This window comes from Diceros bicornis, chromosome 34 (genome assembly GCF_020826845.1).
Source record: "Diceros bicornis minor isolate mBicDic1 chromosome 34, mDicBic1.mat.cur, whole genome shotgun sequence".
In the NCBI taxonomy this organism is placed as follows: domain Eukaryota; kingdom Metazoa; phylum Chordata; class Mammalia; order Perissodactyla; family Rhinocerotidae; genus Diceros; species Diceros bicornis.
In genome coordinates this window covers 9325760-9344657 of record NC_080773.1, presented here as the reverse complement: position 1 = coordinate 9344657, position 18898 = coordinate 9325760, and the positions used below count along the sequence as shown (strand labels likewise).

General features: G+C 58.4%; 1 protein-coding gene across 1 annotated transcript; it reads left to right on the top strand.

Annotated features, from left to right (window-relative positions):
- The first annotated feature begins 3348 nt into the window (after window positions 1-3348).
- Window positions 3349-14400, top strand: MAG (myelin associated glycoprotein). Its single transcript, XM_058530947.1, has 9 exons — window positions 3349-3413; window positions 3573-3941; window positions 5218-5514; window positions 5605-5862; window positions 6982-7242; window positions 11103-11390; window positions 11737-11833; window positions 12828-12927; window positions 13930-14400. Exons 1-9 carry the CDS (start codon window positions 3368-3370, stop codon window positions 14092-14094), a joined length of 1881 nt encoding a protein of 626 aa, XP_058386930.1. The 5' UTR covers window positions 3349-3367; the 3' UTR covers window positions 14095-14400.
- The last annotated feature ends 4498 nt before the right edge of the window (window positions 14401-18898 follow it).

The window sequence follows — 18898 nt, the reverse complement described above, 5'->3', positions numbered from 1 at the left end:
GACACAAGGGTGAACAAGACAGACACGCAGAAACCTTGCCCTCTGGGAGCTCCCATGCTGGTGGAGAAGCAGCTTATAGCAGGACGGGGCAGCATTTAAATGGAGGGGCTTGGCGTGGTGAGAGGGCCAGGGGAGCCTTCCAGAGGAAATGACATCCAAGCTGGGAACCCAAGGGTGAGCAGGCTGTGGCCATCAGCATGGGGAGTGGGATGGGGCAGGGGAGCGTTCCGGAAGGAAGGAGCAGTGCCAAGGCCCACAGTCAGAAGTGCCACAGGGGATCCGAGGAACACACTGATGTCCCACTCTACGTTTCTGTCCTAACTCTGTGCCAGGAGCCGTTCCCGAAGCAGGAGAGATTGGGGATAAGCAGGCAAAGCCCTGTCCTCCTGGAGGTCATGTTCTCACGAGAGGAGACAGTCGTTACATAAGGTCATTTCCCATGGCAAGAAGAGCCCAGAAGAAAATACACCAGGATGCACCAAAGATGACCCAGGGAAGTGACTCTAGAGAGGGTGGAGGTGACACTGAAGCCGAGCACAGGAAGGTCCTGTCTCCTCCTCCTGCCCACACTGCCCTCTGTGGCCTCACCAGACCGAGGTTAGACCTAACGTTGTCGCCAAGATGCCCTAGAAGCTGAGGACGCCTTCTGCTTCTCCGCCTCTGACTTCCAGAGACAGGAGCACGCCCTCTCAGGCCCCACAACCAGGGTGGGTGCACGGTGATGGAGGAGGGGGAACAAGGAAGGCAGCCACCTCCCATCCCCTCCAGGAAGGAGCTAGTAGAACCCAGGCGTCAGGCTGCCCAGTTCCAGCAGTGGTGACAAGGGCCCCTTTGTGCCCCCTCCCCTGGGGGCAGGGAGGAGCTGGGCCCTGGAGGCAGGCGGCCCCTGGCACCCGGGGGGGAGAGGAGGGGCTGGCAAGTGGGGGCCTAGACCCTGGGAGGCCAGGGAATGCGAGCTGGGCCTGCGGAGCAGAGGGTGCAGAAGCAAGAGTACCAAGTGAGTTCAGCAGCCGAGAGGGCCCGGGGGATGGGTGGGGAGCAGAGGACCCAGTGAGGGGCTTCGCAGGGGCGCCCAGAGGCACTCGTGAGGCCAGGTGGCCAGGGAGGTGCATGCTGCTGTGAATGGCCACTAACTCAGGATAGGGGAGGGTGTTGCTTAGGGCTGCTTTGGGGATGGGCTGGGACCACAGCAGGCACAGTGAAGGGGCTTTGGGAAGATGGAGAGGAAGAACAAAGGGCCCTCCTCGGCTCCCGTCGTCGGGGAGGTTCTGCAGGAACAGCTTCCCGGAGCTCCCAAGGTTGGGGCAGATGGAGTGGAAGTTGTCTGGGGCTGGGTGAAGAGCAGAAGGAAGCTCAGGTGATCAGACACCTGCATCCTGCCACCTGGGAGGGGGTGGGGGCAGTGGGCTGTGAGTGAGCACGTTCCAGCACCTGGGCACACAACAGGTGTGTGTGTGTGTGTGTGTGTGTGTGTGTGTGTACGTGTGGGCACCTCCCCTGAGTGAGCCTTAATCTACATCAGTGTTTCTCAACCTATTTTTCATTATCCTCCACTAAGGAAAATTTTTAGACCTGTTTTTCCTAATCTTACTCCCCCCATAAAATTTTACCACCACAGACAGACTGTACAGATATTTATGTCCTGCAGCCCTTTAGAGAGTCACGAATCACTGCGATAGCTAAGACTTTTCTGGCCCCGACCCCAAGAACTAATTTTCACCCCCATTAGGAACGCATGATCTACATGTTCATTTCACACATCTGCTCCGGCCTTGTGGCTGGCCCTCACCCGTGTCCCTCCCCTGAGCCTTCCTGTCGCAGGTGGGAGGACGCCCTCTTCCATGTGTCCATCAGCATGTATCTGGGGGGTCTGACCTTAGCTATACCCCAGTGTGCGTGTGCAGGTCCGTGTGTCTTTGTGAGCAGGCAGGTCCATGTGCGTGCCTCCATGCCGTGCCATGGCGGTCCAGGGGCGCTTCTGTGGGCGCGGGGGTGCTCGGCACCTGTCCGTGTGTGCAGAGCCCTGAGCGGGTGTCCGTGAGTCTCTGCTGTGTGAGCCGGCTCCCTCTGGCCGAGTCTGGATCTGTCATGTCTCACACCAGCATTTGTATGTGTCTGACTGTGCACGCGTCTGTGTCCGTGGGAAGAGGGTGACAAAGGCCGGGGAAGGCAGCCACTTGGAAACCCTGGCTCCAACCCTGAGGCAACCCACAGAGCAGCCAGCGGCCAGGAGTCACTAACTCCCAACCCCTGGTCCTTCTGGCCCCACTCAGAGCCCAGCCAGGAGTGCCCGACCCTCCTCTCACCCCCACCGCCCCGAGAAGCCCCCCAGGATAAGGACCCCTCACCCTGAGGGAACAGGGCTCTTTTGTACCAGGCACTGGCCTCTGGTGAGGGTGGGGACACCAGGGGCCGTTTGTGGGGTGGGAGAGGGCGGCAGGAATTCACGCGGCATGTCGGGAATGCTGATGCTGTGAAACCCAGTCATTGATGGGGCTGGGTTCCTGCCTGCCACCCCCAGGCCTCAGCCGTGGGACATCTGTCCCTCACCCCACTCACTGCACTCCCCTCCTCCCACCCCAATACTCTGCTGCTCCCCTTTCCTTCCCCACAGTTCTCCTCCATTGCACCTTGGGGGCGGGGTGTGACCACAGAGCAGCTTTGAGGCTGTGTGGGAGGGTCGCAGCATCCTTAAGCGACAGAGACCACATGGGCAGCCTTACGACAGGCCACAACTCATAGTAGATACCGAAAGCGGGGGCCCCCGGCACCTGTCTGACTCTTGTTCTAGGTCGGCTGGCTGACAGCTCCAAGTGGAACCAGAAGACATTCACAACTCAAGGAGACTGAGGTGAGGGACAGGGTTCCAACTTCTCCTTCCTCCTGGCTTCCCCCGCCTCCTGCCGCTGGTTCAGCCTTGGCTCTGTCCTCACTTTCTGGAGATCCCCAGGGGCACGACAGTGATGAAGATAATTATCAGCATATCACTGCCAGGCAGAGACAGGACAGTGGGGTGATTAAGTCTACAGACCTGGAGCCAGGCAGACAGGGCTTGAATCCTAGCTCCTGTTCCTTACCAGTTGTGTGGCCTTGGGAATGTTAGTTAACCTCTCTGGACCTCAGCTATAAAATGAAGATGTAATTGCACCTACCTCAAAGAGATCAAATGAATTAATATAGCAGAATATAGCACTGAGGGCTGGTACCTGGCTGATGCCAGAGAAGTGTTATAATTATAAATAATACTCGCAGAAGTGCTAACATGGAACAGGCCCCTTCCTGAAGCCTTCACGGAAGCACCCTCACTTCCCCTGGCCTCTAACCCTCTCCTCCCCCTCCTCCAGCTGGTGCTCACTTGCTGTACAGAATGATATTCCTCACGGCACTGCCCCTATTTTGGATTATGATTTCAGGTAATGGGGATGCTGGGGTGCTGGGGCCCTGGCCCCTGAGCGGGCCGGGGTGGTTTCTGTGGGTCCCTGGACCTCCAGGCCAGTGGCAGGGGATGGGAGCATGTCGGGGGAGCCAGGCAGGACATGCCCCTCCTCCTCAGTGGCCCTGCTCCCCCACAGCCTCCCGCGGGGGTCACTGGGGCGCCTGGATGCCCTCGTCCATCTCGGCCTTTGAGGGCACTTGCGTCTCCATCCCCTGCCGCTTCGACTTCCCCGACGAGCTGCGGCCAGCCGTCGTGCATGGCGTCTGGTACTTCAACAGCCCCTACCCGAAAAACTACCCCCCGGTGGTCTTCAAGTCGCGCACGCAGGTCGTCCACGAGAGCTTCCAGGGCCGCAGCCGCCTGCTGGGGGACCTGGGCCTGCGCAACTGCACCCTCCTGCTCAGCAACCTCAGCCCCGAGCTGGGCGGCAAGTACTACTTCCGCGGGGACCTGGGTGGCTACAACCAGTACACCTTCTCCGAGCACAGTGTGCTGGATATCCTCAGTGAGTCCCCTGGGGCTCGGTGGGTGCCGCGGGGCTGGGCAGGCAGGGGGCAGTGGGGGGTCCTTCCAACACCTTCCAGGGAGGTTCGGACGGCAGATCCAGGGACTTGTTGGTTTGGCTGGGGGATGCGAACCCCAGTGCCCACACGGACTGGGCAGATGACAGAGATAAGCGGGTCCCCAAGTAATCTTGCTGCCCTCAGAGGAAAAGAGTGCTCTGACTCTTCTGGAAACACGTGGGAGAACGGCAGTGGGGCCCAGGGGCTAGCAGGAAGCCTCTGGATTCCTGCGTTAGCTGGGCAACTGCGGGAAAGTTACTAAACTTCTCTGGGCCTTGCTTTCCTCTTCTGGGAAGTGGAGACAAGAGCGGCACTCACTGCTCCGTGAGTGAATGGCTGTCCAGTGCTCAGTCAGGGCCCGGCACAGGCGCCCAGCTCTGGTGCCCAGAGAGCATGCCGGGTTGCTGCTGTCCGGTAGTCTGAATTGTCAAGAGAAACCAGAATTACATATTTTTCCGTGTAATCCCCTAATTCTTAAACATTGGTTGCTGATTCAGATTTTTTTTAAAAAACTTCTAAATTTAGGCCAAATAAAATGCAGCTCCGGGCCAGGTAGAGCCTGCAGCCTGGTTTCAGGCATTCCCAATGCCTGGTTTCTGAGAGGCCCTAGTGCCTGGAGCCCTCTGATTCGGGGTCCCCGTCAGCACCGAGTCTACATGAGGAGCCAGATTACAGCTCTGACTCAGAAAGAGACCCCACAGGCACAGCCAGACACAGACAGATCTCCAGGACACACACACACACACACACACACTCACACTCACACACACACTCACAAGCAGAAGGTAAACTAAAGCAAAGACGGACGAGGACAGGGGTTTCTTCAGGAATACAGTGTGGTGTCCAGAGCACAGAGGATGAAGCCAGCATGACAGGGTTTGAAGCCCAGTTTTACCCCATCCTAGCTGGGGCCTCAGTTTCCCCATCTGCGAAATGAGCAAAATACTATTACCCACCTTCTAGCATGGCTGGAAGGACTGGGCAAGTTAAGCACTGTAAGGTACTCAGACTTCTATATTGTTATTTTCATTATTGTTGCATCCGTGGTTGGGTCTGTGGGGCTTCTGAGTGAAGGGTAACCAGAGGAAAGCAGGTCGTAGGGAATTCCGCATCCAAGGTCGGGGACCGGACCGGGGACCAGGAACGGAGTTGGACGAGGTGGGGGGTCCTGTAGCCCAACGTTGCTTCCTCGACCCTCCTTCTTCCCATCTCCCGCAGACACCCCCAACATCGTGCTCCCCCCAGAGGTGGTGGCAGGCACGGAAGTGGAGGTCAGCTGCATGGTGCCTGACAACTGCCCCGAGCTGCGCCCAGAGCTGAGCTGGCTGGGCCACGAGGGGCTGGGGGAGCCCGCTGTGCTGGGGCGGCTGCGCGAGGACGAGGGCACCTGGGTGCAGGTGTCGCTGCTGCACTTCGTGCCCACCCGGGAGGCCAACGGCCACCGGCTGGGCTGCCAGGCCTCCTTCCCCAACACCACCCTGCAGTTCGAGGGCTACGCCAGCCTGGACGTCAAGTGTGAGCCTGGGTGCGGGCCGGGGGGCGGGGCCAGGGCCGGGGGCGGGGCCTGCGCACCTGCCCGCTGACCCACTGTGTCCTCGGCCTCAGACCCCCCGGTGATTGTGGAGATGAACTCCTCGGTGGAGGCCATCGAGGGCTCCCACGTCAGCCTGCTCTGCGGGGCCGACAGCAACCCGCCGCCGCTGCTGACCTGGATGCGGGACGGCGCGGTGCTCCGGGAAGCGGTGGCCGAGAGCCTGTTCCTGGAGCTGGACGAGGTGACCCCTGCGGAGGATGGCGTCTACGCCTGCCTGGCAGAGAATGCCTACGGCCAGGACAACCGCACCGTGGGGCTCAGCGTCATGTGTGAGTCGCTGTCCTGTGCACGCGCACACCTGGCACAGGCCCTGTGGCAGATATTAGGGGACCAGCCTCACCTGGGGCCCAGCTGGGCTGGCAAGGGTGGTCAGGGCCATGAAAGCGGCTGAGGTGAATATGGAGAGGAGGGTTGCAGGTCGAGGCCTTCCTCTCTTCTTTCCACAAGCATCCAGTGAACACCTAGTCTGCACCACTCTCATCGCTAGGACAAGATGGGAAGTGATGGACACGGTCCCTGCCACCCAGGAAAGCCTGTTACATTCCTGGCGGCGTCCCTGGTGGGTCTGGGAGTAGATCTGGGCCTGGCCCCAGGAATCTGCATTCTAAAATGAGCCCATTACACTTCTCATGGGAGGCTCGAGGGGACTCCAGGCCTCCTCCAGCCCCTTGTGCGCACAGTGTAACATATGGGGCCCCAGGGGAGGGGGCTGGTCAGACAGAATTCTTAGCTAGGAACTAAGGAGAGGTCATTCATTCATTCACAAATATTTTTTGAGGCAAAATGCCCAGGGCTGGGGGTGATAATCATGATAGCCAAAGCCAACATTTACTCAGCGGTTTCTAACCGCTTTACACACGCCCTCTTCCCCAGCACCCCCACGCCCAGCTCCCACCCACCTCCTTCTATTCTCAGGGAGCCTTCCCTTACCCTCCTCATTCAAACTGTAACTGCCCTGATTTCCCATCCCCTCCCCTTTATTTTTCTCTAAAGCCCTTATCCCTGTCTTGCCAGCTCTCTATTTTATTTACTTACATAGCATCCACCCACATGGGCAGGGATCTTCATCTACTCACCTGTCACTTAGTAGGTTCTCAGCGACCCCTATAAAGTTGGGACTATTAGTAAGCCTGTTTCCCAGATAAGAAAAATGAGGCCCAGAGAGGTTAAGACATGGGTGCACACACAGCTGGGAAGGGGAAGAGCCGGGACGCAAGCATAAGCACCGTGGCTGTGGCGCCCCCGTGACAGCCAGGCCTGGGGTTCCCTGAGCCATCCTGGGCTGGTATGCTCGGATTGGGGCACCTGGGGTCACAGTTATGGGTGGCAGTTGTCCGGCAGAAGAGGCACCCCGGCATCTGACCATCAGCCCCCTGTCCTGCCCCCAGATGCACCCTGGAAGCCGACGGTGAACGGGACAATGGTGGCCGTGGAGGGGGAGATGGTCTCCATCTCGTGCTCCACACAGAGCAACCCAGATCCTATTCTCAGCATCTTCAAGGAGAAGCAGATCCTGGCCACAGTCATCTACGAGAGCGAGCTGCAGCTGGAGCTGCCCGCCGTCACGCCCGAGGACGACGGGGAGTACTGGTGCGTGGCCGAGAACCAGTACGGCCAGAGGGCCACCGCCTTCAACCTCTCCGTGGAGTGTGAGTGCTCCCCTCCTCCACCCCTGCCCAGAGCGCAGGCTGGACTTGAGCCCTCCATGCCCTGCCTGAGGTGAACGGTTCAACGGGGTACCCCGGGTTACTGGGAGCATCTCAGCCAGGAGTGGGCTTTGCTCCAGCAGACGAGGATGGGACAGGCAGGGAAGCTGAGTCCTCAGCAAGAAAACAAGAGTCCCACCTGAGAATACTGTGTCCACACATCCTGGGGTGGGCTTTTGACCATGGAGATTTCTGGACCCTGTGGCCACCGCCCCTTTGCATTAACTAAAACAGTCACCATGCCATCTAACCCTTGTGGAGCATCACTTTGAACCAGGGACTGTTGGAAGGTCTGTACAGGGACCCACTCATTTCACCCTCATGACATCCCTATGAGGGAGGTTCTGGTACCTGTCACCAGTTTTCAGAGAAGGAAAGCCCAGAGAGGTTATGCCACTTGCCCACGGTCACACGGCCAGAAAAAGGCAGAATTTGAGAGTCGAATCCAGGCAGTGTGGTTCCACTCTTCTGTACTGCCCAAAGTTGACCTCATCCCACGTTACTGCATCAGAATCCATTGATCAAGTGGTTGTTCTGTGCAAAGGGCTGTGCGGCTCTGTGGGAGGTGGGGGATAGGACCAAGAGGACACTGAGCTCATTAACAGATACAGTGTAGCCAGAGAGATGAGATGGATGCATGTAAAAACTGTCTTGGCAATGAAACTCATCGTTCCACTGCCGGCCAGTACCTTTCCTGACCTCGTGGCCTCGTCTCTATGGACAGCACCACCGACACCCCCCCACAGCCATCATCCTGGGTCACAGCTCCCAAGCCACAGTTTCGACTCCCCCTCCTCCAGCAGCCTCCCTCTGGAATGTCACCTCTCTTTCATTTCCGCTGCCTCCTCCTCTGCTCCCACCTGGCCTCTGGCACTAGTCTCCAAATGTCCCCACTGCCGGCCTCGATTACTCCACCTGCAATGGTCCCCACCACACGAGTTTGCTCAGACTGCTGAGCACAGTCCTACTTAGTACTCTGCATGTGGCCATAATTGGTACGCAGTACATGCAGAGTATTCCTAGAGGGCCACCACTGCTCCGCTACCTTTCATCCTTGGGCACATTCCCCCCTTCTCTGCACGGGCGTGCGAGCGCGTGCACACACACACACACACCATCTAGTCTTAAGTCACAGACCCTCCCCTGTAATAAGAGCCTGGACAGCAAGCATCCATTGAGGGCCTGCTCTTGGCTGGCACTACATCCTCTGCTGGCGTGATTCGGCTGAGCCCTGTGTGCCCTGGGAAGCAGGTGTGTGTTATCATCGTCCCCTTAACTGAAGGTCAGGTTCCCCAAGGCCAGGCAGCTGGGAAGGTTGCAGAGCCAGGATTCTTCTGCACTCCTTCTGCCTAGCTCTTAAACCTCTGGCTACTTCACCTCCCCCACAGCCCTTGGCACCCAAGGACTCATGTTATCTGGCTTATTTTGAGAACAAACAAATTTGGAGCATCAGGCCTTCCATCTGCTGGACTGAGGGGCAGCTGAGCCCCCCACCCCTGCCCCAGCTGCTGAGCCCCTGGCACTCCACCAAGGCCTGTGCCCGGGCTTGCCCTCCCGGAGTGTGGCCTCAGGCGCCCCTCTGTCCCCGAAGTCTATGTCCCCTAGTGCCAGGGTCTTACTGCTCATTGACAATGAGGGATGCTCCTGGAGCGGCGTCCCTGTCTCACGTGCACGGCATGGGCCACGCAGGAGGCGCTCCCCCTTGACATGCAGGGGACTCAGCTCAGCCCTGTGCACGTACTGACCTATTTATTCTCGCAACAATATGATGGGGGAGGGGACTGTTCTTCACCTCAGTTTAATAGAAGGAAACCGAGGTGTTACTGGTGTCCAGGCCCTGCCGGCTCTGGACCCACCTGGGTCAGAATCCTAGCTCTCTCTCCGTCTTGCTGTGCCACCCCAGACAAGTGGCTTTGCCTTTGTTGAGTATTAATTCACTTCTCTGAAAAACGAGTGTGATAACAGTATCTTACCCCAAAGATGGTTGTGAAGACTAAGGAAATTACGGTGGGCCCACAGCGCCTGACCGGTCCTATGTGCTCTGGGAATCTTAGATGTCCCCTCATCTCCCACACATCTTCCTGCACGATCCAGGCAGCGGCTTTGCTCACGTGCGCCCTCTGCTGGAATTGTTCTAATTCTCTAATCAAGTCCTTGGGTGGGATGTTGAGCCTTTAAACGCACTTGTGCAAGTTAAGGACCATTGCCCCTGTTTGCACAGATGGGAACTCCATCTTCGAGGCCCAGGGAAGCTGAGGGTCTGATCGGGGCCACCCAGCCAGTATATAGCAGAGCTGGGATTCAAGCCAGAGCCGTCCCACCCTGAGGTCCCCATTCTTTGTGGCATTTGGGGTTTGTCTAGCAGCAGTCAGGGTTTCCGAGGTCTCCCAGGCTGCCCACAGAGCTGTGAAGATATCGAGCACATGTAGGTAGGGTGTCAGCGTTCCCACAGCATTTAGGGTGGACGGCATCACCGGAGAACCAGTGCCGTCTTGAAAGGAAGGGTTTTAAAAAAATTTAATTGCTGTCAGTTCAGGTTTGTAGTTATATTTGCTCTGTGGCATGTTAACTCGTTACCGCTATAGCAAGCACAGTGCATGTCTGCCTAAACAGAATTTGGGGTATATAATTTTTAATTTACTAGACTTGGATAGATGTACCCATTGAGGTTCCAGTTGGAATAAGCTCTATTGCAAATACGTCTGGTCACGTGACTCTGGCCCATCACCGTTACCTGCGTATTCTTTTTTGCTGGAAATTGAAAATAAGTAGGGTAAGTGGGGTGAGGGTGTTTAGCCCGTATGTAAGTGGGTTTAGTCAGAACTGAGAACCAGAGCTCAGTCTAGAGCGTCCAGAGGGGAGGGCCAGACTTTCCAGGAGGGAAAAAGAATGTAATTTAAAAAAGCAACATTCAATGTTCCATTATCATTTCATATTTTGGAAAATGAAAGAAAAAGATTACACCAGTACTATTTTTGTAATGCAAATGGCAGTGAAGCAAAACTCAACAAAATGATCTTGGCGGGTGGTATTTGGTGCCAGTGGCACTGGGGCATCTCATGAGGGAGGGAGGGTCAGGGGGCAAGGGGGCTCCAGGCGAGGACTCACGGGCATCTTCGGGATGGCTTGGAAGGGGAGCTGGCGGAATTCAGTAGCTCATCCCATCCGTCTTCCCGGGGCTCCTGCTCCACGTTCTCAGTGTGGGGGACAGAGTGGAGACAGAGCAAGAGCCCGTCCTGATGGAAACAAGGGACCAGCCATATCAGTAGAGGACCTGGAGGGATGGTGCTGGGGAGAAACCCAAGGAGAGAGCGGGCGGACAGGGGGTGAATGTTAGTGGAGAGAGCTGCGATGACACGGTGGTCAGAGAAAGAGATGCCTGGAGATGCATGGAGAGAGGGGGTGAGTCGAGTCGGGCAGCTGTCAGGAAAGTGTTCCAGGCTGAAGGAGAAACACAGACCCGGGTGGGAAAAGCCCCACGAGCTTGAGAAACAGCAAGGAGGCCAGTGTGACTGGGAAGGAAGGAACTGGTGAGAGCCAAGTGTGGGTAGGTCCTGCAGGGCCTCATAGACCAAGGCGAAGAATTTGGATTTTATTCCAGGTGACACGGAGCCATTGGAGGAGGGGTGTGAGCAGAGAGCGCCACGATCTGACTGGTGTTTTACAGGTGAACAGAGTTAGAGAGGATGCGAGAGATAGCGCACAGGGGAGAAGGCAGCTCACCTCTGAGAGAGCTCCCACCACCCTTGGCCCTCAGCCCAGGTATCCCCTGAGGCCCCCGGGTCTTGGTCTCGCCCCTGCAGTCGCCCCCGTGATCCTCCTGGAGTCCCACTGTGCGGCGGCCCGTGACACGGTGCAGTGCCTGTGCGTGGTGAAGTCCAACCCCGAGCCATCTGTGGCCTTCGAGCTGCCCTCGCGCAACGTGACTGTGAACGAGACGGAGCGGGAGTTCGTGTACTCGGAGCGCAGCGGCCTGGTGCTCACCAGCATCCTCACGCTGCGGGGGCAGGCGCAGGCCCCACCCCGGGTCATCTGCACCTCCCACAACCTCTATGGCACCAAGAGCCTGGAGCTGCCCTTCCAGGGAGCCCGTGAGTGTGTGGCTGCGGCTGGGGGCCACGGGGCAGAGGGGGCTCCCCTTGGACCCAGGCTCCCCTCCCCAAGGCTGACCATCAGCCACCGAGCCTGGGGCAGGCTCCACAGGTGGGTCAAGCGGTAGAAATGCCCTTTCCAGGTGGCAAGGAGGAGCTGCCCGGAGTCTCCCTGTTGTTTGCCAGCCCCTCCCCTGGGCCCTCCAGGCTGGTCAGTCAGTGCAAGTGTGTGCCACCCATGTAAATCCTGTCAGTATCACCCCTGCCCCAGCCTGTCTCCCAAAAACCCCTGTGTCCTCACTCCCACCAACAGCTCTGAGGGCACCTGGGTCTGCTCTGTCCTCAGACCGCCTGATGTGGGCCAAGATCGGGCCGGTGGGGGCCGTGGTGGCCTTTGCGATCCTCATTGCCATCGTCTGCTACATCACCCAGACGCGCAGAAAGTGAGTGGCCAGCCAGGCTGATGCGGGGATGGGGGTCTCCAGGGGAGGGCAGCCCTGTGTGTGTTGGGGGGAGGGCGGATTCTGCTCTGAGACCAGTCAGCTGGATGGAGGACAGAGGTCCCTGCCGGTCAGGGGGTGCCCGTGCCTGGGCCTAGCACTTTCCACCAGTCGTTCATTACCTGTCCCCACTTCTGTGCTGTGGCCTCCTGCCTCCAGGAACGCTCCCACGCACACTCGATGTGATGGGGAAAGTCCAGCTACCCCTGGCTTGCAGCCACGCACCAGCCAGAGTTGGTTCCAGAAGCCCCAGTGATCACACACATCTGTGGCAACAAAAACGCTCCCCAGCCCAAACCACATCACCTGCCACAACTGTGCTGGGGCTACTTTTCTTCCCCGTGGCACACCCACATCAGCTGTCCTGAAAATGAATTAGTCTGCCTGCCCCACATCCTGGCAGCAAGAGGGGCAGACAGACCCAGAGCATCTGTGGAGAACCCCGGGAAGGCAGTCTGGGGTCCTGGAAAGTGACAGAGACTGGGGGCCGCATGGTTCATTCTCAGCTACAAAGCAGTGGAGGGATGGGCAGGGGCGAGCAGGAAGAGGCCAACCATTCTTTTTTTTTTTTTTTTTTTTAATTAATTTATTTTTTCGTGAGGAGAACTGGCCCTGGGCTAACATCCATGCCCATCTTCCTCTACTTTACGTGGGACGCCGCCACAGCATGGCTTGCCAAGCGGTGCGTTGGTGTGTGCCCGGGATCCGAACCGGCGAACCCCGGGCCACCGCAGCGGAGCGCATGCACTTAACTGCTTGCACCACCGGGCTGGCCTCCCAGTCATTCTTAAGAGGCTGTCCACCCCATCTTAGGAAAATGGGTGGGAGCAGCTCTGGGGTCCCTTGCACCAAACTCCTACGGCAGACGGAGGTGCAGAAAAGGAGGGGAGAGGGGGGCCTGGGAGTCCCACTGGGGCTGATGTGTCTTGTCCTACAGAAAGAACGTGACAGAGAGCCCCAGCTTCTCTGCAGGGGACAACCCCCCTGTCCTGTTCAGCAGCGACTTCCGAATCTCTGGGGCGCCGGAGAAATATGAGGTGAGGGCCAGAGCCTTGGGCTCCAGGCTAGCTGGGGAACTCAGATGCTAGGGACATGGAGGGCCTGGGAGGGGCTGGGAGGCCGAGGGGCAGAGGGGAGGCCGGCCCCTCTGAAGGGAAAGGGAGAAAGTGCGGAGGGCTGGCCTGGACCTGGGCTGGGACCTCAGACTGAGGCTGTGAAGTGGGCTGTGGGGCTTGGGGCCCAAGGGAAGCCCTCCTCCTCCTCCTCCCGCCTGGGTCTATGACTGCATTTCCTTCTCCAATAGTCCAGAGAGGTCTCTACCCTGGAATGAGCGCCCCGGGAGGTAGGTTCTGGGGCCTCAGTGTGCCGGCCTCTGGGCCCTCCTCGGGCCTTGGGGCCGGCGTGCATGTGTGTGCGTCCCTGTCAGGCGTCCAGGATGGTCCCGGTTAAGTCTGGCCCTGCCCAGCTCTCCTGGCCTTGTCTGTTCTGTCCCATTGCTGCTCCCTCCTGTCTGTCTGTGGCCACTGTCCTGTGTGTGTCCAAAGGCCCGTGTGGGGCTGGGGGACGGGGATGGAACGCATGACAGGGAGGCCAGAGTCACTCCGGCAGGGTCTCCCTGTTGGAGGAGGGGAGACCCACACCAGACCCAAGCACAGGGGAGGACTTCCTGGAGCAGGCGTGTACAAAAATTTGGAAAGGTGGGGTCCCCACCAGGTGGCTTTAATCTGGGAAGGCATTATGGGGTGAATTGTGTGCCCCTCAAACTCCTATGTGGAAGAAGGCTTCCTGGAGAAATGGAATTTGTAGGCAACTTCCAGGCTTAGTGACGAGGAGGTTGTCGTGGAGGGTGCTTGGCACCGGCAGAGACCCCAGAGTGGGACCGGGGGCTGTGGGGCTGGCAGGGCTGGCCACCCTTGAGAAACGAGGCTCCCGCAGGGCTCCAGGACTCGACTCCGGAGCTGTGGGGGTGCGAGCAACTCCAGCCCTTGCATCTGGAAAAGGGGGAACAGGCCCCTTCTAATGGGTTGGTTCCCTCGTAGAGCGAGAGGCGCCTGGGATCCGAGAGGAGGCTGCTGGGTCTCCGGGGGGAGCCCCCGGAGCTGGACCTGAGCTTTTCGCACTCGGCCCTGGGGAAGCGGCCCACCAAGGACAGCTACACCCTGACGGAGGAGCTGGCCGAGTATGCTGAAATCCGCGTCAAGTGAGGAGCTGGGGGCAGCCGTGCGGCCGCCCCCCCTCAGGACCCTCGCTGGCCCCGCTGGCTGCGGGCTCCCTTCCTCCCACAGTGGTGGGGCCGGGGCAGGAAGGGCCGGGGCAGGTGACATGAGGTCCCGGGCCTGGCCCCCCTCCTGCCCTGCCCCCCGCACCCCCCGCACTGTGGCTCCCCTCTAACCTCCTCTAACCTCATCTGTCTGGAGGGGAGCTCCGTCTGTCCGTCTTATTTATTGCTACCCTGCCTTGTCTCCCACCCCACACCTGGCCCTACGGCCCGTACGGAGGGACATGAAATAAATGCCCTGGACCAAATGCCTGTCTAGATCCGGATGATTTCTGACCCATCCTGGGGTCCCCTGCCATCCCTCTTTTTGCCCTCTGCTGGGCCCTGTGTGGGGACAAGGACCCAGGGATTCTAGCCCTGAGCCCTGGAGTTGCCCCCGCTTTGAGCTGGCAGCGTGGGCTGGGTCTGGTCCACAGCCAGCCGTGTTTGACTGCTGGGTGTTTTCGGATAACCCCCCTCATTCCTGTGTCGTCCACAGTCAGAGTGACTGGCAGCATTGGGCTCACACTGGCATGAAGCCACGACTCCCTGAAGAGACGGTGGCTGCCCCTTCTGAAGGGGCCTATGTGCCATAGTCCCCACCACTCCCTGCTGTCCCACTCCTGGCTGGCTTACTCACTGACTTTCCCTCTTGCCCTCTGTGGGTCAGCGGGACCCCAGATCTCAATGTTTCATGAGCCTGTGTTGGTCTGACCCAATCCCTCACATTCATGCTGTGCTCTGCAACCCCAGTCTTTCAAACTGCACTTCATTTGGTTCGAGAAACGTTAATTAGGCACCGGCTGCGTGTTGAGCCCCTTCAGGAAGCTCAGGCTATCCTGGGAAGGGACCCCAGGACAACCTAAGAAGATGAGAACACAGGGGTCAGAGAAGCGAGGTGATTTTCCCGGGGTCCCCGAGCTGGGGAGTGGTGTGGCCAGGCCCTGAACTTCGTTCCTCCTTCTCTTCCATTGACCTTCCCTAACAACTAGGACAGTGGTTCTCAAAGTGGGGTCCCTGCACCAGCAGCGCATCACCTGGGAACCCATGAGAAAGGCAGGTCCTCAGGCCTCATCCCAGGCTGCAGGACCCTAAATCTCGGAGATGGGGCCCAGCGGTCTGTGTTTTGACCAGTCCTCTGGTGCTTCTGATGTGCTGACTTTGAGGACCCGGAGGAGCCGAGACACAGGGAGGTTAAATCCCTTCCTTGGGTCCCCTAGCTGGTAACTGTGGAGCCCTGATTTGAGCCCAGAGGTCCGGCCCCAGAGCCCACGCTCTTACCATTGGGCTGTGCTGCTGTTTTTGTGACAAGCAATGGGAGCTCACGGGACCAAAGGTGCTGAGGGGGCCGTAAGAACAGAGCTGCAGGGCTGCGGGCAATTCAGGCGTGGTTCCGGGGAAGGCGGCCTCCCCTGGCTTTCGAAGAAGGTAGAGGATACCACCGAGGCCAAAGTCAAGGCTGAGAGGCAGGACTAATCATTGGGAGGGAAGGTGATAAGGCTGTTTTGGGTGGAACGGAGAGTCCACGTCCAGGAGCAAGGAAGAGACGCAGGTGGTAGTGGACTGTGAGCAGTGGGGAGGGACCCACCCTGAGGCTGCCCAAGCCCCTTCCTCAGAGCTCACAGGCCTGCAGGGAGAAGGACACTAGGTAAGTGACCTCACACAGAGTGCCTGATGGCAACCTGTGACACCTGCTCCCGGGGAGAAGCATGAGGGGGGCTTTTAGAGCACAAAACGGACAGGTGCCCTAGGGCCCCACGGGTCAGAGGAGGCGTCCCTCTGGAAGGAAAGTCACCTGGGAACACCCTGTGTGAAAGCCCCAGCTGGGAACGTGTTTAGCAAATTCCAGGAACTGAAAATACGGCTGGAGAGAGGAGGCAGAGAATAGTAGGGGCCCCGTGGCAACCACGTGGAAGTTTTGTCTCCATCTCCTGCACACGCGCAGGGGCCCTCCCTGACACACCCGTCCCCTGACAACAGACCCTGGCTCCAGCAGGTCTGGCCTGGTATGAATGCCCCCGAGGACTTCGCCCTGAGGAGCAGAGCAGTGTCAACAGTGAGGGACATCAGAGTCACCCTGTGCCGCTGACGTGCCTCCTGGTGATATGGGGAGGGGCAGGGAGCGACTTCTCGTTAATATTTATGTCTCATTATGATGTATCAGAACAAAGGAAACCAGCTCACCAAACTGGTGGTTTTTTCCCATAAAAGCTTAGGATGAGGCTAAGTTAAAAAAAAATCAATCAAGGGAGTTGATTTGAAGAAATGTATGAAATAAAAATATTTCAGGTGGTTCTCAGACATGACAAAAGTCCTGAAGGTCGTAGGTAAACCCCTAAAGTTAAGACAACTAAGTGATCTGACTCAAGACCAGCTCTTAGGAGGGACTGACGCGCAGGGATGATGCTCACGGAGGTCTGGAATTCAGGTGTCACTCCACCTGGCTCCCGGACTCCCCCTGAATTCATCCGTTCCATCAACATGTGTACGGAACACCTACTGTGTGCTACCCAACGTGGGCCCTCGGGAAACCACAGTGACAGGGGGAAACACTGTCTGACCTCACGGAGCTGACACTCTGCAGGGGAGACAGACGACGATCAGATAAGCAAGTGCTGGTCAGATAGCCATCGTGCTAAGAAGGAAACTAAGCTGCTGTTTTAGAAAGAGGTCATCTGAGCAGGGACCGGAAGGAAGTGAGGGGGGGAGCGCTGTCAGTTTCTGGGGGATGTGGGTCCGGGGAAAGCCAAGATCACGTGCGAATGCCTACAGTGGGAAGGTACTTGTTACGTTTGTGGAACGAGAAGGAGACCAGCCTGCGTGGAGTGGCGTGACGGAACCTGATCACAGAGGGCCGTGAAGGCCACGGTCAGGCCTCGGGCGGGCTTCTACGCTGAGTGAACCGGGAGCAGCTGGAGAACTGTACTTGGAGGAGTGCTACGGAGGGGCTTGAGGGTTCAAAGACCCCGCTGGCAGCTGTGTGGACAGTGAGCACAGGCCATCCGCAGACGCAGGCTGAGGGCTTAGGAGGCCATGGCGGTCGTCCAAGAGAGAGGAAGTGGAGATGGGGAGAGGGGACGGGGTCGGGACCTATTTCAGAGGAAGTATTGATGGGACTTGCTACTCCTGGAGGAGAGGGAAAGAGAGGAGTCAGAGGTGACCGGCCACTTCCTTAGAGGCCGAAGAGAGTGGGAGGAACGAGTTCGGTGGAGAACGCAAGTGTGCTCTACTCAGGCCGCGTTCAAGGCCAGGAGAGGCTGATAGCACCCCTCCCTTGGGACATTCCAAGCTGAGGAATGTCAGCATCCGTGACACAGTGATTCAGAGAGACGGGACAGAGGCAGGAGATGAGGTGTGGTCGGGCTGGAGTAGAGGTGAGCAGGTCTCCTGGTCCCAGCTGTCTGGAGGGATGGGCTACCCGGTGTAGGAGGGAGGACATCCAGGCACCAGGCCAGGGTCATGACAACACAGACCTCTTTGTCCCTCCCCTCGCGAGCCTCCCAGGAGGCTCCTGGCTGAGATGACCCATCTCTGGTGGCCCCCCACCCTGTCCTGAGGACCGTGCCTGGGGCAGGCAGCTCCACTATCCTCAAGGATGAAAGGTCTCCAGGCCGGCGCTGGCCACTCTGCAGCCTCCTCCCCTGGGCCAGGGTTGGCAACCCACAGTCCTGCCCAGGAGTGGCCAAGCCTCCTCCTCTCCCCACCGTCCTCACTCTCAACTCCAGCCTGCTCCCTGGACAGGAGGCGACACCTCAGCTTGCAGGCAGGGCAGCAGCGAAGAGGAAGACCCCCTCCCACCCCCTGAGCTTGGTCTGCACGGCGTACCTTCCCTGGGGAGCAGGAGGGAAACTACAGTTTGCTCTCAGAGGGCCTCTCTGCCAAGCTCAGGCTAGGGCCTTGGGTGTGAGACTCAAGGTCACCAGGGAGTGTTGGTCAAGCAAAGCAAGTGACGGTGTCTGTAACATGACAGCTCACTTTCACAGAGCACTCGTCCCATGACAGCCACCACCGTGCAAAGTGCGGTATGTGCTTGCGGTTCCTCACGGTGCACCAGTGAAGCCTGTACTGCCGATATCGTCACCCTTAGAGGGGAAACTGAGGGATGCCACAGCTGACAAACGACAGGGCTGGGGTCTGAAGGTCTTAGAGGTCGGTCTTCCATGTGCTCGTCATATGCAGCGCATGGGGCTGAGCGCATCACATGCCTGACCTCACTAACCCTGTGAGGAAGGTGCCGTCTTCCGTCCCGGGCAGGGGACTCAGAGGGGGCACACAGCCGGGCGGGAGTGTCAGCCCAGAGCTCACAGTGGTGCCCTGGTTGCCTGGCTCCACTGCTTCCCTGGGTTGTATGTGTGTCTGTGTAACAGTCAAGTTACCCAAAACGGAGACCATCTACCTTGGGAGGGAAGGATGGAAGGAAGACTGAAGGCACCAACACCACTGTTCTCAGGAGTCCTGCCCCCCACCCTGGCCGTTTCCACGCAGCCCTTGGCCTCCAGAAATCCCAGCCTGTCCATGAGCCCCCTGCCCAGCTTCCTCCTGTTACAGGACTGTGAGCAAGGCCTGGAGCTGCCAGCAGAGGCCCCGGAAATTCCTTCTAAGTGGTGAGCAGGGAGTTAAGTCCCCAGGGGGTCCCCTGCCAGAGGCATTTGGGACCCTGTCCCCTGGCATGGAGTCCCCCACTGAGATTGCTGGGGTTTTTTTTAAACTTTTTATTTTGGAATAATTATAGATTCATAGGAAGTTGGAAA

What these genes read in the sequence shown, in the direction of transcription:
- MAG (XM_058530947.1), top strand. Translation starts at nt 3,368, where the DNA reads ATGATATTCCTCACGGCACTGCCCCTATTTTGGATTATGATTTCAG. An exon ending in CAGTGTGCTGGATATCCTCA is followed by an intron (nt 3,942 to 5,217) that starts GTGAGTCCCCTG and finishes CATCTCCCGCAG; the next exon opens with ACACCCCCAACATCGTGCTC. An exon ending in CGCCAGCCTGGACGTCAAGT is followed by an intron (nt 5,515 to 5,604) that starts GTGAGCCTGGGT and finishes CCTCGGCCTCAG; the next exon opens with ACCCCCCGGTGATTGTGGAG.